At 34.2% G+C, this 26,918-nt stretch overlaps 1 protein-coding gene across 5 annotated transcripts in view; it reads right to left on the reverse strand.

Moving 5' to 3' along the window:
* The window catches only part of plekhh1 (pleckstrin homology domain containing, family H (with MyTH4 domain) member 1), a 151,620-nt gene that overhangs the window by 29,042 nt on the left and 95,660 nt on the right, over positions 1-26,918 (reverse strand). For all 5 annotated transcript variants that reach the window (XM_058056505.1, XM_058056508.1, XM_058056509.1 and 2 more), the window contains 2 exons: positions 8,045-8,221; positions 2,218-2,280 (listed from right to left, as the gene is read on the reverse strand). In XM_058056505.1, the coding sequence (XP_057912488.1) occupies positions 2,218-2,280; positions 8,045-8,194 (213 nt within the window). In that variant the 5' untranslated portion in view covers positions 8,195-8,221. The remainder of the gene's footprint in view (positions 1-2,217; positions 2,281-8,044; positions 8,222-26,918) is intronic.

A 26,918-nucleotide genomic window follows, 5' to 3' on the forward strand; every position in this document is an offset into this window, starting at 1 on the left:
TTCTTAGATTAGAAACTTTATCCATCCAACATTTTTTCTATAATATTATAATATTCTGATTTTTTTGTAAAATTGTGACTTTTTGGAACTTACAATACAATTTTTCTGTAATATTTTGACTTTATATTTATATATATTTATATATATTTTTTTTACTTTAGCTGTATTTTTTGTGCTATTCTTTTTTCTATTTTTTAATTTCAATTATGAATTTATTGTAACAATATTTTGACTTTATTCCCATAATATTATACTCTCATGATTCCTTATGATGGGAATTTTTTTTAAATTGGTACTTTTTTGTTATTAGTGTTTCCAAGTAATATTTTGACTTTATTCTTGTAAAATTACTGTTTATTAATTATAACTTTTTAAAAATAATTATAATAATATATTAAAATAATATATTTTTTTATAATTCATATATTCATATTGTTTATATTAATTAATTATAATTATATTATTTTATATATTTATAAATTACTTATAATATTCCTATAATATCTGAACTTTCCCCTACATTTCCAAAAATTACAACTTTCTTTATTATATGTTTTATATGTTTTATATTGTTTATTTTTTTACCACTTACTACTACAAATAATATTTAATCATATCGTCATATTTTTTCATAATATTCTGATTATTTTTTGTAAAATTTTGACTTTTTGGAACTTACAATACAACTATTTTTCTGTAATATTTTGACTTTATTCTCATAAAATTACAGTTTTTTAATTTTCCTATAATATTTGAACTTTGAACATTGTAAATATTTCCCCAAACTACATATCTAAAAATTACAACTTTCTTTATTATATGTTTTATATGTTTGACATTGTTGATTTTTTTTTACCACTTACTACTACAAAAATGTTATTTTAATTTTATTCATATTATGATATTATGATTCATATGATATGAAAAAATTGTAAAAGTGTTACCTTTATTTTTTTGTTACTGGTGTTTTCATGTAATATTTTGACTTTATTCTTGTAAAATTACAGTGTTTTTATTATAACTTTGACATTATTTATAATATTTTGTATAATTTATATATCTATATTAATTATATTAATTAATTATAATTATATTAATTTATATTTTTAGAAATTAATTATAAATTATAAATTATAAATTATAAATTATAAATTATAAATTATAAATTATAAATTATAAATTATAAATTATAAATTATAAATTATAAATTATAAATTATAAATTATAAATTATAAATTATAAATTAATTATGAATTAATTATAAATTATAAATTAATTATAATTATAAATTATAAATATATTTATAATTATAAATTAATTATAATTTTAAAAGAATTATATTCCTATAATATTTGAACTTTCCCCAAACTACATTTCCAAAAACACTTACAACTTACAACTTTCTTTGTCTACTACAAAAATGTTATTTTATTTTTATTCATATTATGATATTATTCTTGAAAACGATGACTATTTCGTCTTAGATTACACACTTTATCCATCCAACATTTCTTCTATAATATTTCATCATATCATCATATTTTTTCATAATATTCTGATTATTTTTTTCGTAAAATTGTGACTTTTTGGAACTTTGGAACAATACAATTTTTTGTAATATTTTCACTTGATTCTCATAAAATTATTTTTATTAATTTATTATATATTTTATATTAATATTAATATAATATTTTTTATATATATTATTAATATAATATATTTTTTATAACTTTATTCCTATAATATTTGAACTTTGAACATTGCAAATATTTCCCCAAACTATATTTCCAAAAATTACAACTTTCTTTGTTATATGTTATATGTTGTTTTTTTTGTTTTTTTTTACCACTTACTACTACAAAAATGTTATTTTATTTTTATTCATATTATGTTGTTATTGTCAAAAACGATGACTATTTCTTCTTATCCATCCAACATTTCTTCTATAATATTTCATCATATCATCATATTTTTTCTGATTATTTTTTGTAAAATTGTGACTTTTTGGAACTTACAACTATTTTTCTGTAATATTTGGACTTTATTCCCATTATATTTGAACCAAAGCTTATTTTCCAAATATGATTTATTTGTTGTTTGTTTTTCATAATATTATGTTTCAATGTTATGTTTCTCTTAATATTTTGACTTTATTCTTTGAAAAATAATATTTCCATGTACCCCTAAATTCCATTTTTAGGTGCCACCTTTTCTTACCTGCTTCTCTGCACTTTCGGCGCGCCGGTCGGCGTCGCTCACCCGCTGCTCCAGCTCCTGCATCTGAGTGGACAAAGTGACAAAGCGGCAGGTTACCATGGTTTTCACGTGGCGTCTACACTCCTGTCAGGGTAAATGAACACCAGCGCCCCCCCCCCCCCCCCCACCCCTCCACTGGGAAGTGCGTGGGAAAGTTTAACAGACGGGAAAATGTCCTAATTAAAAATTAATCACACGTTTGACCAGCGAGTCAAATAAGAGAATGTTAAACTTGCATAGTTTGCCAATTTGGTGAAACTATATAGATATTTTTATATAATATATGTATATATAATATATATTTTATGAAATATTGTAAAATAATATTATTATAATAATATAATTTATAGTCCAGTTTATGCTATTGGCTTTATTACAAATTAAAATAACAAAATAAATTGAAATTATAAAATAAAAATAAAATAAAATTAAAAAATAATTAGAAATAATAAAAACAAAATAATATTATTTTCATAAAATTTTATAAATATATAGATGTTTTATATAATATATTTATATGTAAAATATATTTTATAAAATAATATAAAATAATATTATTATAATAATATAATTTATAGTCCAGTGTATGATATTGGCTTTATATTACTTTATATTACAAATTAAAATAACAAAATAAATTAAAATTATAAAATAAAAATAAAATAAAATTAAAAAATAATTATAAATAATAAAAACAAAATAATATTATTTTCATAAAATTTTATAAAATATATAGATGTTTTATATAATATATTTATATGTAATATATATTCTATAAAATAATATAAAATATTATTATTATAATAATATAATTTATAGTCCAGTGTATGCTATTGGCTTTATATTACTTTATATTACAAATTAAAATAACAAAATAAATTGAAATTATAAAATAAAAATAAAATAAAATTAAAAAATAATTATAAATAATAAAAACAAAATAATATTATTTTCATAAAATTTTATAAATATATAGATGTTTTATATAATATATTTATATGTAATATATATTTTATAAAATAATATAAAATAATATTATTATAATAATATAATTTATAGTCCAGTGTATGCTATTGGCTTTAAATTACTTTATATTATATTATATTACCCTACTATAAAACATACAAATTAAAATAACAAAATAAATTAAAATTATAAAATAAAAATAAAATAAAATTAAAAAATAATTATAAATAATAAAAACAAAATAATATTATTTTCATAAAATTTTATAAAATATATAGATGTTTTATATATTTATATGTAACATATATTTTATAAAATAATATAAAATGATATTATTATAATAATATAATTTATAGTCCAGTGTATGCATTGGCTTTATATTACTTTATATTATATTATATTACCCTACTATAAAACATACAAATTAAAATAACAAAATAAATTAAAATTATAAAAATTAAATTAAATTAAAAAATAATTATAAATAATAAAAACAAAATAATATTATTTTCATAAAATTTTATAAAATATATAGATGTTTTATATAATATATTTATATGTAACATATATTTTATAAAATAATATAAAATAATATTATTATAATAATATAATTTATAGTCCAGTGTATGCTATTGGCTTCATATTACTTTATATTATATTATATTACCCTACTATAAAATATACAAATTAAAATAACAAAATAAATTAAAATTATAAAATAAAAATAAAATTAAATTAAAAAATAATTATAAATAATAAAAACAAAATAATATTATTTTCATAAATTTTATAAAATATATACATGTTTTATATAATATATTTATATGTAATATATATTTTATTAAATAATATAAAATAATATTATTATAATAATATAATTTATAGTCCAGTGTATGCTATTGGCTTTATATTACTTTATATTATATTATATTACCCTACTATAAAACATACAAATTAAAATAACAAAATAAATTAATATTATAAAATAAAAATAAAATAAAATTAAAAAATAATTATAAATCATAAAAACAAAATAATATTATTTTCATAAAATTTTACAAAATATATAGATGTTTTATATAATATATTTATATGTAATATATATTTTATAAAATAATATTATTATAATAATATAATTTATAGTCCAGTGTATGTTATTGGCTTTATATTAAATAACCTGCCTTTTCCAGTTTAAATGTTTTTTTCTACATAATAATAACAATAATAATAAAAAAAAATTCATTAATTCATTCATTTTCTACGGCTTTTCCTCACGAGGGTCGCGGGGGATGCTGGAGCCTATCCCAGCTGTCTTTGGGCGAGAGGCGGGGTACACCCTGGACTGGCCCTACTATAAAACATACAAATATAAATTAAAAAAATAATAATAATAAATAATAAAAATAAAATAATATTATTTTAATAAAATTTTATAAAAAATATAGTTTTTTATATAATATATTTATATATAATATATATTTGATAAAATAATATTATTATAATAATATAATTTATAGTCCTGTGTATGCTATTGGCTTTACATTAAATAACCTGCCTTTTCCAGTTTAAATGTTTATTTTTCACATAATAATAACAAAAATAATAAAAAACATGAATTAATTAATTCAATTGAACTTGGGTCTCCGAGCTGTGAGGTCTGCGCGCTAACCACTTGAACACCGTGCCGCCCTACTATAAAACATACAAATTAAAATAAAAAAATAAATTAAAATTATAAAATAAAATTAAAAAATAATAATAAATACTAAAAATGAAATAATATTATTTTAATAAAATTTTATAAAATGTATAGATTTTTTTATATAATATATTTATATATAATATATATTTTATAAAATAATATTATTATAACAATATAATTTATAGTCCAGTGTATGCTATTGCGTTACATTAAATAACTTGCCTTTCCAGTTTAAATGTTTTTTTTTTCACATAATAATAACAATAATAATTAAAAAAACATTAATTAATTCATTCATTTTCTACCGCTTTTCCTCATGAGGGTCGCAGGGCCCTCTCCCAGCTGACTGGTGGCCAGCCAATCACAGGGCACATATAGACAAACAACCATTCACACTCACATTCATACCTATGGACAATTTGGAGTCGCTAATTAACCTAGCATGTTTTTGGAATGTGGGTGGACACATGCAAACTCCACACAGAGATGGCCGAGGGTGGAATTGAACTTGGGTCTCCTAGCTGTGAGGTCTAACCCAACCCTAACCACTCACCGTGCCGCCCTACTATAAAACATACAAATTAAAATAAAAAAAATACATTAAAATTGTAAAATAAAATTTAAAAAAATAATAATAAAAATAAAATAATATTATTTTAATAAAATTTTATAAAATATATAGATTTTTTATATAATATATTTATATATAATATATATTTTATAAAATAATATTATTATAACAATATAATTTATAGTCCAGTGTATGCTATTGCGCTACATTAAATAACTTGGCTTTCCAGTTTAAATGTTTTTTTTCACATAATAATAACAATAATAATTAAAAAAAACACATGTATAATAATTAAAAAAAATTAAAATAATAATAAATAGCAATAAAAACATACAAATATGTGCCATTTTATTGTTGAATACGTTGCTTTTCAAATTGAATTATTGTGATTTATTCTAAATTATTTCAATTATTTGTACAAATTACTGTTTACGCTGTACATTGTTCATATTTGATGTCATCTATTTATTCTCTACATTATTATTTATTATCTATTATTACACGGGAGCCAGGCAAGGACATTTCGTGGATGGATGGTTCCATTTCATTAGCTTCCTTGAACGCACCCTGGACAAAAACCTCCTCAGGTCCTCACAAGGCAAACAGAGTGAAGATTTCTCCCTGTGAGGTAAACGCCGTGTCACAGGCAAGTCCGCTTTTTCTCCCGAGAGATTTTTTTTTTTTTTTTTTTTCCACACCAAAGTGGGTCAATGTGTAAAACACTCCTAACTTGGCAAGTCAGAGCAGATGAAGAGCATGAAAGCAGGACTTTCCGAAAAGCAATAAACATGACGGAATGGTAGGCACCCCCCCCCCACTCCCACTTGGAGCCAGCAGGAGTGGGGTTCTTCTCCTTTCATACGGGTCACGGCACTTCCTGTGTGGACTTCACGCGTTTGTAAACATTGCGATGCTACAGTGGGGGCCGTTTACGTCCACGCCTCTCGGTCCGGCTGACTGATGTCAACTTTCATCTCATAATTCAAAATTAATCAAAAATTAATCAAAAATTAATCAAAAATTAATCAAAAATTAATCAAAAATTAATCAAAAATTAATCAAAAATTAATCAAAAATTAATCAAAAATTTTATCAAAAATTAATCAAAAATTAATTTAAAAAGGATTAAAAATTAATCAAAAATTAATCAAAAATTAATCAAAAATTAATCAAAAATTAATCAAAAATAAATCAGAAATAAATCAGAAATAAATCAGAAATAAATCAGAAATAAATCAGAAATGAATCAAATCAAAAATTAATCAAATAAAAAATAAATAAAAAATAAATCAAAGCAAAAAATAAATTAAAGCAAAAATAAATTAAAGCAAAAATAAAATAAATCAAAGCAAAAAATAAATCAAAGCAAAAAATAAATTAAAGCAAAAATAAATTAAAGCAAAAATAAAATAAATAAAAAATAAATTACATTTTTCATCATAATTTTACAAGTTAAAATAAAATTCCCGTGAGAGTCCAGCGTTTTTTTTCCTCTTAATAGCTAGCATTTGTTATCATAAAGTCACAGCCGTCTTTTTCCATAATTGCTGTTGGAGTTTTTCTTTTTTTCACCTTTTTTTTCCTTCTTTTCGACTTTATTCTTGGAATTATTTGACATTATTTAAGTACCTTTGTAGGGATTGTGTGTTCTGGTTTATAAAAATTTAAAATAAATCAAACAATTTATTTATTCAAAAATAAATCAAAAATAAATCAAAAATAAATAAATAAAAATAAATTAAAGCAAAAATAAATTAAAGCAAAAATAAATGAAAGCAAAAATAAAATAAATAAAAAATAAATTAAATTTTTCATCATAATTTTACAAGTTAAAATAAAATTGCAATGTTTTTTTCCCGTTAGAATCCAGCGTTTTTTCCCCCCCTCTTAATAGCTAGCATTTGTTATCATAAAGTCACAGCCGTCTTTTTCCATAATTGCTGTTGGAGTTTTTCTTTACATTTTTTTCACCTTTTTTTTCTTCTTTTCGACTTTATTCTTGGAATTATTTGACATTATTTAAGTACCTTTGTAACATTTTCTGCAAGATAAGCTACAACTTTTTTTTTCTTCGTTTGCCTCTCATGCAGAAAACAATACAAAACATAAAAGATGTTTTAATACGTTGTAGGGATTGTGTGTTCTGGTTTATAAAGATTTAAAATAAATCAAAACTAAATAAAAAATAAATAAAAACAATAATCAAAAATTAATTTTAAAAAAAATTAAATTAAAAATAAATTAAATAAAAATAAATTAAATTAAAAATGAATTAAATTAAAATTAATTAAAAATAAAAAAAAATTCGAGCCAGACACTGTTGAGGTGTCAACTTCACTGCTAGCGTACCAGTGGAAAACGATTAGCCAATAGTTGGCACCAATGAGGAAAAAACATGGCGCCTCCATGCTAAAGTAATCAAACAGGAACGCAAAGACTCTTTCAGTCTAACCCCTATGTGCTTTTTCTTTGGCTTTTCCCCAATAAGGTAGAAGAGTTCCCCTGCCAGTTATGATGCGGCACTAATAAAATAAACCCTTCTTCCTCACCTTCTCGGCCAGCAGTTCCCGGATTCTCCCCGCCTGGAGCCGGAACCGGAGCAGCTGCATCTCCAAAGCGACGCAGCGTTTCTGCCAATCCACACCGGACGCCCCCACGGCTCCGCCTACGCCGCCTCGTCCCTCCAACACGTCGGCCATGGCGAGGATTCTCCGATGTCGCCCCCTCTGCGTGGAAGACAGACGAGTCAGACAGAAGGTGATTGTGTAACGTTAGCGCCATCTTTGGTGTGTGTGAGTGACAGGAAGAAAAGTTGTTTGGCACCACAAGCTGACACATACGTAAGTCGCACTGGAGTATAAGTCACACAAGGCCAAAAATGCATAATTAGGTAGAAAAAAAACATACATAAGTCGCACTGGAGTATAAGTCGCACAAGGCCAAAAATGCAGAATTAGGTAGAAAAAAAACATACATAAGTCGCTCCGGAGTATAAGTCGCACAAGGCCAAAAATGCATAATTATGTAGAAAAAAACATACATAAGTCGCACTGAGTATAAGTCGCACAAGGCCAAAAATGCATAATTAGGTAGAAAAAAACATACATAAGTCGCACTGGAGTATAAGTCGCACAAAGCCAAAAATGCATAGCTAGGTAGAAAAAAACATACATAAGTCGCACTGGAGTATAAGTCTCGCAAAGCCAAAAATGCATAATTAGGTAGAAAAAAAACATACATAAGTCGCACTGGAGTATAAGTCACACAAGGCCAAAAATACATCATTAGGTAGAAAAAAAAACATACATAAGTCGCACTGGAGAATAAGTCGCACAAGGCCAAAAATGCATCATTAGGTAGAAAAAAACATACATAAGTCGCTCCGGAGTATACGTCGCACAAGGCCAAAAATGCATAATTAGGTAGAAAAAAACATACATAAGTCGCACTGGAGTATAAGTCCCACAAGGCCAAAAATACATCATTAGGTAGAAAAAAAAATACATAAGTCGCTCCGGAGTATAAGTCGCACAAGGCCGAAAATACATCATTAGGTAGAAAAAAACATACATAAGTTGCACTGGAGTATAAGTCACACAAGGCCAAAAATACATCATTAGGTAGAAAAAAAAACATACATAAGTCGCACTGGAGTATAAGTCCCACAAGGCCAATAATACATCATTAGGTAGAAAAAAACATACATAAGTCGCTGCGGAGTATAAGTCGCACAAGGCCAAAAATGGATAATTAGGTAGAAAAAAAAACATACATAAGTTGCACTGGAGTATAAGTCCCACAAGGCCAAAAATGCATAATTAAGTAGACAAAAAAATATACCTAAGTCGCACTGGAGTGTAAGTCGCACAAGGCCAAAAATGCATCATTAGGTAGAAAAAAAACATACATAAGTCGCACTGGAGTATAAGTCGCACAAGGCCAAAAATACATCATTAGGTAGACAAAAAAAAATACATAAGTTGCTCCGGAGTATAAGTCGCACAAGGCCAAAAATACATAATTAGGTAGAAAAAAACATACATAAGTCACACTGGAGTATAAGTCACACAAGGCCATGAATACATAATTAGGTAGAAAACCATACATAAGTCGCTCCGGAGTATAAGTTGCACAAGGCCAAAAATACATCATTAGGTAAAAAAACATACATAAGTCGCACTGGAGTATAAGTCACACAAGGCCAAAAATACATCATTAGGTAGAAAAAAACATACATAAGTCACTCGGAGTATAAGTCGCACAAGGCCATAAATACATTATTAGGTAGAAAAAAACATACATAAGTCGCTCCGGAGTATAAGTCGCACAAGGCCAAAAATACATCATTAGGTAGAAAAAAACATACATAAGTCGCACTGGAGTATAAGTCCCACAAGGCCAAAAATGCATAATTAGGTAGAAAAAAAACATACATAAGTCGCACTGGAGTATAAGTCGCACAAGGCCATAAATACATTATTAGGTAGAAAAAAACATACATAAGTCGCTCCGGAGTATAAGTCGCACAAGGCCAAAAATGCATAATTAGGTAGAAAAAAACATATACCTAAGTCACACTGGAGTGTAAGTCGCACAAGGCCAAAAATGCATAATTAGGTAGAAAAAAAACATACATAAGTCGCACTGGAGTATCAGTCGCACAAGGCCAAAAATGCATCATTAGGTAGAAAAAAACATACATAAGTCGCACTGGAGTATAAGTCGCACAAAGCCAAAAATGCATAATTAGGTAGAAAAAAACATACATAAGTCGCACAAGGCCAAAAATACATCATTAGGTAGAAAAAAACATACATAAGTCGCACTGTAGTATAAGTCGCACAAGGCCAAAAATACATCATTAGGTAGAAAAAAAAACATACATAAGTCGCACTGGAGTATAAGTCGTACAAGGCACAAAATACATCATTAGGTATAAAAAAAACATACATAAGTAGTACCGGAGCATAAGTTGCATTTTTTGCGAGTAATTTATTTTCCAAAACCGACATTACGTCCTCTTGGAAGGCAAGTTCTAACATTAATAAAAGAATAGAGAACAGGCTAAATAGGTGTAAGATATGCTAACACAATGCTATGTTTATGTCACATAAACACTTTTTCTATTCATAAGTCGCTCTGGAGTATAAGTGGCAGGAACAGCCAACCTATGAAAAAAAGTGCTACTTATAGTTTGGTAAATACGGTATATTCAGGTCAATAGGCTACGACAATAGCTTCCAAGACTAGCATGGGAATAGCGCTTAAACCTCGGCCCTGGCGTTGTGGTGTCACATCTATTACGGATCTGATGCCAACTGGGATTTGGAGAATTGTCTTAGACGCCACCGTTCCGTTCCGAAAGCTTCACGGGCATGTGTTTTCATTTAGACCACTCCGGAGAAGATTCCCAAAACGGACACGATCCTTGTGATTCATCAAAGAAACGTTATGAGTAATCGAAGATGAAGTCGAAAACTTCCTTTTTCCTGCCCTGTGACACACAAAAGTAACCATGCTAACGGATCCCACACGGAACAGCTGGATCGTGTAAAACTTGGGAATTTCTTTCCATTCCCCGGCATGCCCACACAACCACAACAAAACCTCAGCAGGGAGGTTCTGTCAGAGGGAGTGGGGGGGGGTCGGGTTCATCCGCTCCCGGGCCGCCTCGGCCAAAGCGGGTCAGCAGCAGCTTTTGGCCTCGCTACCAACCCCTTTCCTGCCTCCGTCGTCCTTCTTAATGACAAGGCAGGGCTGAAAGTGGATCCCGGACGAAACAATGCTGTCTTTCTGCATGACAGTCCCATCAGGCACCGAGAAAGGAGGCAAGAATGTGTGAGAATGAATGGAGCGGCAAAAGTGGGGCAGTCTCAGGTACAGAAACCAGGAAAGTCAGGAAAAAACGAGTGTGACTGATAGGACTAAAGTCAAGTTAAACTAAAGCAAAATGATGCTGGAGCAGACAAAAAGACGAGACGTTCAAAGTCCGGCATCTGTAACTGCATGATGGCGCTCCCTGCAATTAGCCTGCGCCTAAGTATAGGCCTTGCACACTAATTACAGAAGTCCTGCATAAGGAGGTTTTATGCAGGCCGACCGCCGGACCCGGGCTTGACCATTCAGGGCTCAGATGAGGTGCATGGGTTTCCTCTGTGAAGTTGTCAGGAGAAGAAGAAAACTGATCACGAAAGTCTTTTTCTCGTATTTAACAGGGAATTTACCCATCATTTATATTCCTTACGTGAAACATGAACACATTTCTTTCCCATTTCTGTGCATTATAACACGACAAAACAAGTAAAAAAAAAGAATTTTTGTCCAGTCCATACCCTAAAAAAAAAAAAATTTACTTGCTTTTTTTTGCAAGTAAAAAAACATTTTTTTAACTTGTTTTTTGCAAGTAAAAAAAAAATTTCACTTGCTTTTTTTTGGAAGTAAAAAAAAATATTTTTTACTTGCTTTTTTTTGCAAGTAAAAAAAAAATTTTTCACTTGCTTTTCTTTGGAAGTAAAAAAAATGTTTTTTTACTTGCTTTTTTGCAAGTAAAAAATTTTTTTATTACTTGCTTTTTTGCAAGTAAAAATTTTTTTTTACTTGCTTTTTTGCAAGTACTTGCTTGCTCACTTGATTACCTTTTACCTTACTACTTTATTACCAACTTCTGCCGGTGGTACAATCTTTTTTTTTTGTAATTTTTTAAACAAGTTAATATGAGCTAGTAAAAAAAAAAGAATTTTGTCCAGTCCATACCCTAAAAAAAAAAAAAATTACTTGCTTTTCTTGGCAAGTAAAAACATTTTTTACACGCTTTTTTTTTGCAAGTAAAAAAAATTGTTTTTTACTAGCTTTTTTTGCAAGTAAAAAAAATTGTTTTTTACGTGCTTTTTTTTCAAGTAAAAAAAAATGTTTTTACTTGTTTTTTGCAAGTAAAAACGTTTTTTATTACTTGCTTTTTTGCAAGTAAAAAAAATTGTTTTTTACTGTTTTTTGCAAGTAAGAAAGAAATTTTTTACTTGCTTTTTTGCAAGTAAAAAAAAATTTTTTTTACTTGCTTTTTTGCAAGTAAAAAACTTTTTTTTTTACTTGCTCACTTGAACTTTATCCCCAATTTCTGCCGGTGGTACAATCTTTTTTTTTTTATTTTAAACAAGTTAATATGAGCTAGCTAACAATGCTATCATTGGATATGCCTATTTTGACTATGAAGCCTCTAAAAAAAACACCTACATGCGGTTATCATGCATCAACACGTACACTCATGATAACATCTAACAGTTGCAGTATCTTTTCATATTTTCACGATTAAATTTATCAAAATATCTTTCCTAGGGCATGTTGATACGCATATGCTAGTCCCGTCAACAACAGCAGCGTAGATACAGCGACAACACTTACGATGTCCGCCACATAGAAATTGTTCTTCATGCTAGCTGCTACAATAATAATATCACCGACGTCATAGGTATGGACTGTAACAACAAAGCTGTGGGACGTCATAGGTATGGACTGTAACAACAATGCTGTGGGACGTCATAGGTACGGACTGTAACAACAAAGCTGTGGGACGTCATAGGTACGGACTGTAACAACAATGCTGTGGGACGTCATAGGTATGGACTGTAAAAACAATGATGTGGGACGTCATAGGTATGGACTGTAACAACAATGCTGTGGGACGGCATAGGTATGGACTGTAACAACAATGCTGTGGGACATCATAGGCATGGACTGTAACAACAATGCTGTGGGATGTCATAAGTATGGACTGTAACAACAATGCTGTGGGACGTCATAGGTATGGACTGTAACAACAAAGCTGTAGGACGTCATAGGTAGGGACTATAACAACAATACTGTGGGACGTCATAGGTATGGACTGTAACAACAATGCTGTGGGACATCATAGGTACGGACTGTAACAACAATGCTGTGGGACATCATAGGTATGGACTGTAAAAACAATGATGTGGGACGTCATAGGTATGGACCGTAAAAACAAAGCTGTGGGACGTCATAGGTATGGACTGTAACAACAATGCTGTGGGACGTCATAGGTACAGACTGTAACAACAATGCTGTGGGACGTCATAGGTATGGACTGTAAAAACAATGATGTGGGACGTCATAGGTATGGACTGTAACAACAATGCTGTGGGACATCATAGGTATGGACCGTAACAACAACGCTGTGGGACATCATAGGTATGGACTGTAACAACAATGCTGTGGGACATCATAGGTATGGACTGTAACAACAAAGCTGTGGGACGTCATAGGTACGGACTGTGACAACAATGCTGTGGGACGTCATAGGTATGGACTGTAACAACAATGCTGTGGGACGTCATAGGTATGGACTGTAACAACAATGCTGTGGGACATCATAGGTACGGACTGTAACGACAATGCTGTGGGACATCATAGGTATGGACTGTAACAACAAAGCTGTGGGACATCATAGGTATGGACTGTAACAACAAAGCTGTGGGACATCATAGGTATGGACTGTAACAACAAAGCTGTGGGACGTCATAGGTATGGACTGTAACAACAATGCTGTGGGACGTCATAGGTATGGACTGTAACAACAATGATGTGGGACGTCATAGGTATGGACTGTGACAACAATGCTGTGGGACATCATAGGTATGGACTGTAACAACAAAGCTGTGGGACATCATAGGTATGGACCGTAACAACAATGCTGTGGGACAGCATAGGTATGGACTGTAACAACAAAGCTGTGGGACATCATAGGTATGGACTGTAACAACAAAGCTGTGGGACATCATAGGTATGGACCGTAACAACAATGCTGTGGGACAGCATAGGTATGGACTGTAACAACAATGCTGTGGGACGTCATAGGTATGGACTGTAACAACAATGCTGTGGGATGTCATAGGTATGGACTGTAACAACAATGCTGTGGGACATCATAGGTATGGACCGTAACAACAAAGCTGTGGGACGTCATAGGTATGGACTGTAACAACAATGCTGTGGGACGGCATAGGTATGGACTGTAACAACAATGCTGTGGGACGGCATAGGTATGGACTGTAACAACAAAGCTCTGGGACATCATAGGTATGGACTGTAACAACAATGCTGTGGGACGTCATAGGTACGAACTGTAACAACAATGCTGTGGGACATCATAGGTACGGACTGTAACAACAAAGCTGTGGGACATCATAGGTATGGACTGTAACAACAATGCTGTGGGACAACATAGGTACGGACTGTAACAACAATGCTGTGGGACGTCATAGGTATGGACTTTAACAACAAAGCTGTGGGACGTCATAGGTATGGACTGTAACAACAATGCTGTGGGACATCATAGATATGGACCGTAACAACAATGCTGTGGGACAGCATAGGTATGGACCGTAACAACAAAGCTGTGGGACGTCATAGGTATGGACCGTAACAACAATGCTGTGGGACGTCATAGGTATGGACTGTAACAACAAAGCTGTGGGATGTCATAGGTATGGACTGTACAACAATGCTGTGGGACGTCATAGGTATGGACTGTAACAACAATGCTGTGGGACGTCATAGGTATGGACTGTAAAAACAATGATGTGGGACGTCATAGGTACGGACTGTGACAACAATGCTGTGGGACATCATAGGTATGGACCGTAACAACAAAGCTGTGGGACGTCATAGGTATGGACTGTAAAAACAATGATGTGGGACATCATAGGTATGGACTGTAACAACAATGCTGTGGGACATCATAGGTATGGACTGTAACAACAATGCTGTGGGACAGCATAGGTATGGACTGTAACAACAATGCTGTGGGACGTCATAGGTATGGACTTTAACAACAAAGCTGTGGGACATCATAGGTACAGACTGTAACAACAAAGCTGTGGGACGTCATAGGTATGGACTGTACAACAATGCTGTGGGACGTCATAGGTATGGACTTTAACAACAAAGCTGTGGGACATCATAGGTATGGACTGTACAACAATGCTGTGGGACGTCATAGGTATGGACTGTAACAACAATGCTGTGGGATGTCATAGGTAAGGACCGTAACAACAAAGCTGTGGGACGTCATAGGTATGGACTGTAACAACAATGCTGTGGGATGTCATAAGTATGGACTGTAACAACAATGCTGTGGGACGTCATAGGTATGGACTGTAACAACAATGCTGTGGGACATCATAGGTATGGACTGTAACAACAATGCTGTGGGACATCATAGGTATGGACCGTAACAACAAAGCTGTGGGACGTCATAGGTATGGACTGTGACAACAATACTGTGGGACGTCATAGGTATGGACCGTAACAACAAAGCTGTGGGACGTCATAGGTATGGACCGTGACAACAATGCTGTGGGACGTCATAGGTATGGACCGTAACAACAAAGCTGTGGGACGTCATAGGTATGGACTGTAACAACAATGCTGTGGGATGTCATAGGTATGTACTTTAACAACAAAGCTGTGGGACATCATAGGTATGGACTGTAAAAACAATGATGTGGGACGTCATAGGTACGGACCGTAACAACAAAGCTGTGGGACATCATAGGTATGGACTGTAACAACAAAGCTGTGGGACGTCATAGGTATGGACTGTAACAACAATGCTGTGGGACATCATAGCTATGGACTGTGACAACAATGCTGTGGGACGTCATAAGTATGGACTGTAACAACAATGCTGTGACATAGCATAGCTATGGACTGTAACAACAATGCTGTGGGACATCATAGGTATGGACTGTAACAACAATGCTGTGGGACATCATAGGTATGGACTGTAACAACAATGCTGTGGGACATCATAGGTATGGACTGTAACCACAATGCTGTGGGACGTCATAGGTATGGACTGTAAAAACAATGATGTGGGACGTCATAGGTATGGACTGTAAAAACAATGATGTGGGACGTCATAGGTATGGACTGTAAAAACAATGATGTGGGGCGTCATAGGTATGGACTGTGACAACAAAGCTGTGGGACGTCATAGGTACGGACTGTAACAACAAAGCTGTGGGATACCATTGTAAAGGTGGCGCAATAGGCCTGCGGAACGCCATATGTAAAGGCAAATTAACAGGGCTGTGGGACGGCAACAAGCATCAAAAACATTGTCACGTCAACAAACATCAGAAGTGACACCATTTGCCCGTTTTCAGCACAGTATAAACACTCCTACATGAGTCCAGTTGGGTGCCAACAAGCCAAAGTGCTTCAGAACTCCCCAGGTGTCGGACCTGAAGCCCAGCAGTGAACGGAAGTGTGAATTTTCCAACGGAAAGCAGGAAAGGAGAACGCGAGCGGTGGCTAGCACCTGGGAAAATGGCCACCAAGGGTGCGCGGGAATATCAAATAAACATCACGCAGGGAGTTTCTACCTTTGACTGCACATAAACAAACCCTTCCATGCTAGCATCACCCTCCATTATGGTGTGACTTGTATACAGTTCATCTCCTGTAGGCTGACACATGCTGCAAACTCTCAGGTGGGAAGTCCAAACAAGAAAAACAAGCTTTAAGGGATCTGTCTGCCGGTCGGGTTCACGTTGGGCCACCCAGAAAGGAAGGGAAGATCTGCAGGGAAGCTTTACAAAAAAAAAAAATGCAGAAAGAAGGACAACTGCATCATGCCTTGCAGAGTTTGGTTCCAGGAGAAAGAGTCAAACACAGATTAGCTGGATGAAAGATGGACTAGGGATTGACATTTGAAGTCATTTTTTTGTTAAAAATCTATTAAAATGATTTTTGTATGGAAATGCTAACTTTGCTCAGCCGGGGAACCTCACTCCATTCACTTTGACCGTAATATTTACAAGAACATGTGTTGCTCTTTTGGCTACAAATGATAAAACTTGTTGTCTTTCTGGCTCTATACAAGTTCACGGTCTTGAATCTTTGCTGACGACTGCATCATGCCTCAAAGAAACGGAGTTTGGTTCCAGTAAACGAGTCAAATATAAATAAGCGCTTGCAGATAAAAGTTGGACAAAGGATTCACATGTGGAGTTATATTTTTGTGATGGATGATGATTAACAATCTATTAAAAGGATTTTTGTATGGAGATGCTAACTTTGCTCGGCCAGGGAACCTCACTCCATTCACTTTGACCGTAATATTTACAAGAACATGTGTTGCTTTTTTGGCTATAAATGATAAAACTTGTTGTCTTTCTGGCTCTATATAAGTTCAAGGTCTTGAATCTTTGCTGACGACTGCATCATGCCTCAAAGAAACGGAGTTTGGTTCCAGTAAACGAGTCAAATATAAATACGCGCTTGCAGATGAAAGTTGGACAAAGGATTCACATGTGGAGTTATATTTTTGTGATGGATGATGATTAACAATCAATTAAAATTATTTTTGTATGGAACAAAAACTTGCAGAGTTTGGTTCCAGGAGAAAGAGTCAAACACAGATTAGCTTGATGAAAGATGGACTAGGGATTGACATTTGAAGTCATTTTTTTGTTAACAATCTATTAAAATGATTTTTGTATGGAAATGCTAACTTTGCTTGGCCGGGGAACCTCACTCCATTCACTTTGACCGTAATATTTACAAGAACACGTGTTGCTTTTTTTTTTGCTATAAATGATAAAACTTGTTGTCTTTCTGGCTCTATATAAGTTCAAGGTCTTGAATCTTTGCTGACGACTGCATCATGCCTCAAAGAAACGGAGTTTGGTTCCAGTAAACGAGTCAAATATAAATACGCGCTTGCAGATAAAAGTTGGACAAAGGACTCACATGTGGAGTTATATTTTTGTGATGGATGATGATTAACAATCTATTAAAATTATTTTTGTATGGAACAAAAACTTGCAGAGTTTGGTTCCAGTAGAAAGAGTCAAACACAGATTAGCTCGATGAAAGATGGACTAGGGATTGACATTTGAAGTCATTTTTTTGTTAAAAATCTATTAAAATGATTTTTGTATGGAAATGCTAACTTTGCTCGGCCGGGGAACCTCACTCCATTCACTTTGACCGTAATATTTACAAGAACACGTGTTGCTCTTTTGGCTATAAATGATAAAACTTGTTGTCTTTCTGGCTCTATACAAGTTCACGGTCTTGAATCTTTGCTGACGACTGCATCATGCCTCAAAGAAACGGAGTTTGGTTCCAGTAAACGAGTCAAATATAAATAAGCGCTTGCAGATAAAAGTTGGACAAAGGATTCACATGTGGGGTTATATTTTTGTGATGGATGATGATTAACAATCTATTAAAAGGATTTTTGTATGGAGATGCTAACTTTGCTCGGCCGGGGAACCTCACTCCATTCACTTTGACTGTAATATTTACAAGAACATGTGTTGCTCTTTTGGCTATAAATGATAAAAGTTGTTGTCTTTCTGGCTCTATACAAGTTCACGGTCTTGAATCTTTGCTGACGACTGCATCATGCCTCAAAGAAACGGAGTTTGGTTCCAGTAAACGAGTCAAATATAAATACAGGCTTGCAGATAAAAGTTGGACAAAGGACTCACATGTGGAGTTATATTTTTGTGATGGATGATGATTAACAATCTATTAAAATTATTTTTGTATGGAACAAAAACTTGCAGAGTTTGGTTCCAGGTGAAAGAGTCAAACACAGATTAGCTCGATGAAAGATGGACTAGGGATTGACATTTGAAGTCATTTTTTTGTTAACAATCTATTAAAATGATTTTTGTAGGGAAATGCTAACTTTGCTCGGCTGGGGAACCTCACTCCATTCACTTTGACCGTAATATTTACAAGAACACGTGTTGCTCTTTTGGCTATAAATGATAAAACTTGTTGTCCTTCTGGCTCTATACAAGTTCACGGTCTTGAATCTTTGCTGACGACTGCATCATGCCTCAAAGAAACGGAGTTTGGTTCCAGTAAACGAGTCAAATATAAATACGCGCTTGCAGATAAAAGTTGGACAAAGGATTCACATGTGGAGTTATATTTTTGTGATGGATGATGATTAACAATCTATTAAAATTATTTTTGTATGGAACAAAAACGTGCAGAGTTTGGTTCCAGGAGAAAGAGTCAAACACAGATTAGCTCGATGAAAGATGGACTAGGGATTGACATTTGAAGTCATTTTTTTGTTAAAAATCTATTAAAATGATTTTTGTATGGAAATGCTAACTTTGCTCGGCCGGGGAACCTCACTCCATTCACTTTGACCGTAATATTTACAAGAACACGTGTTGCTCTTTTGGCTATAAATGATAAAACTTGTTGTCTTTCTGGCTCTATATAAGTTCAAGGTCTTGAATCTTTGCTGACGACTGCATCATGCCTCAAAGAAACGGAGTTTGGTTCCAGTAAACGAGTCAAATATAAATAAGCGTTGCAGATAAAAGTTGGACAAAGGATTCACATGTGGGGTTATATTTTTGTGATGGATGATGATTAACAATCTATATTAAAAGGATTTTTGTATGGAGATGCTAACTTTGCTCGGCCAGGGAACCTCACTCCATTCACTTTGACCGTAATATTTACAAGAACACGTGTTGCTTTTTTTGCTATAAATGATAAAACTTGTTGTCTTTCTGGCTCTATACAAGTTCACGGTCTTGAATCTTTGCTGACGACTGCATCATGCCTCAAAGAAACGGAGTTTGGTTCCAGTAAACGAGTCAAATATAAATACGCGCTTGCAGATAAAAGTTGGACAAAGGACTCACATGTGGAGTTATATTTTTGTGATGGATGATGATTAACAATCTATTAAAATTATTTTTGTATGGAACAAAAACTTGCAGAGTTTGGTTCCAGGAGAAAGAGTCAAACACAGATTAGCTCGATGAAAGATGGACTAGGGATTGACATTTGAAGTAATTTTTTTGTTAAAAATCTATTTAAATGATTTTTGTATGGAAATGCTAACTTTGCTCGGCCGGGGAACCTCACTCCATTCACTTTGACCATAATATTTACAAGAACACGTGTTGCTCTTTGGGCTATAAATGATAAAACTTGTTGTCTTTCTGGCTCTATACAAGTTCACGGTCTTGAATCTTTGCTGACGACTGCATCATGCCTCAAAGAAACGGAGTTTGGTTCCAGTAAACGAGTCAAATATGGATATGCACTTGCAGATAAATCTAGACTTGGGATTGACATGTGGAGTAATTTTTGGTGACGGATGGATTAACAATCCAATAAAACAATTGATGTATGAAGGTGCTAACTTTCCTTGGCTGGGGAACCTCACTCCGTTCATTTTCACGGCAATATTTACAAGAAAATGTGTTATTGTTTTGGCTTTAAATGACCAAACTTGCGGTCTATTTACCTCCATACTGTTTTGAATCTTTGGTGATGACTGCATCATGTCTCTAAGAAACCGACTTCGGTTCCAGGAAGCGAGTTAAATTTGGATACGTCCTTGAAGATAAATCTAGACTCAGGATTGACATCTGGAGTCATTTTTGGTGACGAATGGAATAACAATCTAATAAAACAATTAATGCATGAAGGTGCTAACTTTGCTTGGCTGGGGAACCTCACTCCGTTCATTTTCACGGCAATATTTACAAGAAAATGTGTTATTGTTTTGGCTCTAAATGACCAAACTTGGGGTCTATTTGCCTCCATACCATTTTGAATCTTTGCTGATGGCTGCATCATGTCTGAAAGAAAACGACTTCGGTTCCAGGAAGCGAGTTAAATATGGATACGTCCTTGAAGATAAATCTAGACTCAGGATTGACATCTGGAGTCATTTTTGGTGACGGATGGAATAACAATCTAATAAAACAATTGATGTATGAAGGTGCTAATCTTGCTTTGCCGGGGAACCTCACTCCATTCACTTTGACCATAATATTTACAAGAAAATGTGTTATTGTTTTGGCTCTAAATGACCAAACTTGGGGTCTATTTGCCTCCATACCGTTTTGAATCTTTGCTGATGACTGCATCATGTCTGAAAGAAAACGACTTCGGTTCCAGGAAGCGAGTTAAATATGGATACGCCCTTGAAGATAAATCTAGACTCAGAATTGACATCTGGGGTATTTTTTAGTGATGGATGGATTAACAATCTAATAAAACAATTGATGCATGAAGGTGCTAACTTTGCTTGGCTGGGGAACCTCACTCCGTTCATTTTCACTGCAATATTTACAAGAAAATGTGTTATTGTTTTGGCTCTAAATGCCCAAACTTGCGGTCTATTTGCCTCCATACCGTTTTGAATCTTTGCTGATGACTGCATCATGTCTGAAAGAAAACGACTTCGGTTCCAGGGAACGAGTTAAATATGGATACGCCCTTAAAGATAAATCTAGACTCGGGATTGACATCTGGAGTAATTTTTGGTGACGGATGGAATAACAATCTAATAAAACAATTGATGTATGAAGGTGCTAACTTCACTTGGCCGGGGAACCTCACTCCATTCACTTTGACCATAATATTTACAAGAAAATGTGTTATTGTTTTGGCTCTAAATGACCAAACTTGCGGTCTATTTATCTCCATACCGTCTTGAATCTTTCCTGATGACTGCATCATGTCTCAAAGAAAACGACTTTGGTTCCAGGAAGCGAGTTAAATATGGATACGCCCTTGAAGATAAATCTAGACTCGGGATTGACATCTGGAGTATTTTTTAGTGTTGGATGGATTAACAATCTAATAAAACAATTGATGTATGAAGGCGCTAACTTTGCTTGGCTGGGGAACCTCACTCCGTTCATTTTCACGGCAATATTTACAAGAAAATGTGTTATTGTTTTGGCTCTAAATGACCAAACTTGTGGTCTATTTGCCTCCATACCGTTTTGAATCTTTGCTGATGGCTGCATCATGTCTGAAAGAAAACGACTTCGGTTCCAGGGAACGAGTTCAATATGGATACGCCCTTAAAGATAAATCTAGACTCGGGATTGACATCTGGAGTAATTTTTGGGGACGGATGGATTAACAATCTAATAAAACAATTGATGTATGAAGGTGCTAACTTTGCTTGGCCGGGGAACCTCACTCCATTCACTTTGACCATAATATTTACAAGAAAATGTGTTTTTGTTTTGGCTCTAAATGACCAAACTTGCGGTCTATTTGCCTCCATACCGTTTTGAATCTTTGCTGATGACTGCATCATGTCTGAAAGAAAACGACTTCGGTTCCAGGGAACGAGTTAAATATGGATACGCCCTTAAAGATAAATCTAGACTCGGGATTGACATCTGGAGTAATTTTTGGTGACGGATGGAATAACAATCTAATAAAACAATTGATGTATGAAGGTGCTAACTTCACTTGGCCGGGGAACCTCACTCCATTCACTTTGACCATAATATTTACAAGAAAATGTGTTATTGTTTTGGCTCTAAATGACCAAACTTGTGGTCTATTTGCCTCCATACCGTCTTGAATCTTTGCTGATGACTGCATCATGTCTGAAAGAAACCGACTTCGGTTCCAGGAAGCGAGTTAAATATGGATACGTCCTTGAAGATAAATCTAGACTCAGAATTGACATCTGGGGTATTTTTTAGTGATGGATGGATTAACAATGTAATAAAACAATTGATGTATGAAAGTGCTAACTTTGCTTGGCCGGGGAACCTCACTCCGTTCATTTTCACGGCAATATTTACAAGAAAATGTGTTATTGTTTTGGTTCTAAATGTCCAAACTTGCGGTCTATTTGCCTCCATACCGTTTTGAATCTTTGCTGATGACTGCATCATGTCTGAAAGAAAACGACTTCGGTTCCAGGGAACGAGTTAAATATGGATACGCCCTTGAAGATAAATCTAGACTAGGGATTGACATCTGGAGTAATTTTTAGTGATGGATGGATTAACAATCTAATAAAACAATTGATGTATGAAGGTGCTAACTTCACTTGGCCGGGGAACCTCACTCCATTCACTTTGACCATAATATTTACAAGAAAATGTGTTATTGTTTTGGCTCTAAATGACCAAACTTGGGGTCTATTTGCCTCCATACCGTTTTGAATCTTTGCTGATGACTGCATCATGTCTGAAAGAAAACGACTTCGGTTCCAGGAAGCGAGTTAAATATGGATACGCCCTTGAAGATAAATCTAGACTCAGGATTGACATCTGGAGTAATTTTTAGTGATGGATGGATTAACAATCTATTAAAACAATTGATGTATGAAGGTGCTAACTTTGCTTGGCCGGGGAACCTCACTCCGTTCATTTTCACGGCAATATTTACAAGAAAATGTGTTATTGTTTTGGTTCTAAATGATCAAACTTGGTCTATTTGCCTCCATACAAGCTCACCATCTTGAATCTTTGCTGATGACTGCATCATGTCTGAAAGAAAACGACTTCGGTTCCAGGGAACGAGTTAAATATGGATACGCTCTTGAAGATAAATCTAGACTCAGAATTGACATCTGGGGTATTTTTTAGTGATGGATGGATTAACAATCTAATAAAACAATTGATGCATGAAGGCGCTAACTTTGCTTGGCTGGGGAACCTCACTCCGTTCAATAAATTTGGTGTCTCCATACATGCACACTGATTGGAACCAGACACCGGGACGCCGTGCTGAGCTTGCAGCTGCGGTGATGTCAGCCATTAGTCGCCGGGATGATATCATCCCCAGCAGACATTCCCACATCCCGCCTCCTGTTGCCGCGTGGATCCCGCAAGGCGTCGCGCAGGCAGATGTGGGTCACTCATCCACCATGTGGCGGATATTTGTGTGTTTAAGGCAAACAGATGGTGTCAGAGTGAGAGATGAGCCCGGCGAGGGATGCTCGAAACGGGGCCTGCCTTGACGTGACGAGGCCCCCCTCATGTTTAACAAAAGGGGACGTCTGTGGACTCCCGCATGTTCGAGTACTTCACTCCATGTTTTCAACTACTAGTATAGCCTCGTTTGTTATGGAACTTTACAACTGACAACTTTGTAAAATGGACGGCCATTATTATATTTGGTAGTCAAAAAGGACGCATTATTTCTCCCATTTTTCCTATCCCAAAATAATCATGATTATAAATTTTATTGAAAAATTGATAAAAATCAAACAAAATTGTATTAAACTGGCTTATTTTTTTACAATAAAACATACATTTTTGACTGTTTTTTTACTACAAATTTATTTTTTGTATTTGTATAAGGTTAATTAATATTTATTTTTAATTATGTGATAATAAATATTATATTCATATTATTTAGGTCATGTTAGAGCAACAATTTATTTAATATTTTTATTTTTATATCACTAATTAATTCGACCAAAATATGCTTCTCAGTCGCGATAAATTTCGGCAATTTTTATTTTCAATTTTTGTTTTTATTTTATTTTATTTTTATAATATTTACATATATCGGTTAATTCTAATTGTGATAAGTGAATTTCTGCAAAGTTGGCCTCTTTGATGAATGGAATATTTTTGGTAGTTATATAGAGCATATAAAACCTGTTTTTTTAAACATCATTAGAGCCCTCTAGACATGAAATAGCAACCCTATATTTGCATTGAGACTCATATTACAAAGTAGTAGATATAATAAAATTCCTGCGGAAATTTTGATGGGCTTGCCACCTGTGCCCGGTGTGCCAATGGCTACCGTGCTAGCACCTAGCAAGAAAGCCTCAAGTACCGAAAAGGTTGATGCAGTCCCATAGTGTCCCCACATCATGCCATGTGTCTATTTGCCTTTAGACATGACTAAATTAGCTAAAATGTTAACATGCTAACGGCTACCATGCTAGCACCTAGCAAGACAGCATCAGGTCCCGAAAAGTTTTGGGCAGTCCCATAGTGTCCCCACATCATGCCACGTGTGTATTTGCCTTTAGACATGAGTAAATTATTTCAAATGCTAACATGCTAACAGTCATCATGCTAGCACCTAGCAAGACAGCCTCAAGTCCCAAAAGTGTCCAGGCAATCCGGTAGTGTCCCCACATCATACATGTGTGTATTTGCCTTTAGACATGAGTAAATTAGCTAAAATGTTAAAATGCTAACAGTCACCATGCTAGCACCTAGCAAGAGAGCCTCAAGTTTAGAAAGTGCCAAGGTTGTCCTATAACCTCCCCACATCATGCCACGTGTGTATTTGCCTTTAGACATGAGTAAATTATCTAAAATGCTAACATGCTAACAGTCATCATGCTAGCACCTAGCAAGACAGCCTCAAGTCCCAAAAGTGTCCAGGCAATCCGATAGTGTCCCCACATCATACATGTGTGTATTTGCCTTTAGACATGAGTAAATTAGCTAAAATGTTAAAATGCTAACAGTCACCATGCTAGCACCTAGCAAGACAGCCTCAAGTCCCGAAAGTGTCTAGGCAATCCGATAGTGTCCCCACATCATACATGTGTGTATTTGCCTTTAGACATGAGTAAATTAGCGAAAATGTTAACATGCTAACGGCTACCATGCTAGCACCTAGCAAGACAGCCTCAGGTCCCGAAAAGTTTTGGGCAGTCCCATAGTGTCCCCACAGCATGCCACGTGTGTATTTGCCTTTAGACATAAGTAAATTATCTAAAATGCTAACATGCTAACAGTCACCATGCTAGCACCTAGCAAGACAGCCTCAAGTCCCAAAAGTGTCCAAGCAATCCGATAGTGTCCCCACATCATACATGTGTGTATTTGCCTTTAGACATGAGTAAATTATCTAAAATGCTAACATGCTAACAGTCATCATGCTAGCACCTAGCAAGACAGCCTCAAGTCCCAAAAGTGTTCAGGCAATCCGGTAGTGTCCCCACATCATACATGTGTGTATTTGCCTCTAGACATGAGTCAATTAGCTAAAATGTTAACATGCTAACGGCTACCATGCTAGCACCTAGCAAGACAGCCTCAGGTCCCGAAAAGTTTTGGGCAGTCCTATAGTGTCCCCACATCATGCCACGTGTGTATTTGCCTTTAGACATGAGTAAATTATTTAAAATGCTAACATGCTAACAGTCATCATGCTAGCACCTAGCAAGACAGCCTCAAGTCCCAAAAGTGTCCAGGCAATCCGGTAGTGTCTCCACATCATACATGTGTGTATTTGCCTTTAGACATGACTAAATTAGCTAAAATGTTAAAATGCTAACAGTCATCATGCTAGCACCTAGCAAGAGAGCCTCAAGTTTAGAAAGTGCCAAGGTTGTCGTATCGCCTCCCTACAGCATGCCATGTGTGTATTTGCCTTTAGACATGAGTAAATGAGCTTAAATGCTAACATGCTAACGGCTACCGCTGCAAGAGCGCCTCGCTTTGACCCTGGAACAGATGATTTCCATGTACTATGTCTTATGAGTGCAATTATTATGGGATGCAAAGCACGAACTGGGCCTCTTCTGAAAGGAAAGGTCTTTTGTGTTTATGCTCCTTTCATTCATCTTCTTGTCTTTCTCACCCCCCCCCCCCCCCCCCCCCCCCCATCTTTCCC

This window comes from Doryrhamphus excisus, chromosome 19 (genome assembly GCF_030265055.1).
Source record: "Doryrhamphus excisus isolate RoL2022-K1 chromosome 19, RoL_Dexc_1.0, whole genome shotgun sequence".
NCBI classification, from domain to species: Eukaryota; Metazoa; Chordata; class Actinopteri; order Syngnathiformes; family Syngnathidae; genus Doryrhamphus; species Doryrhamphus excisus.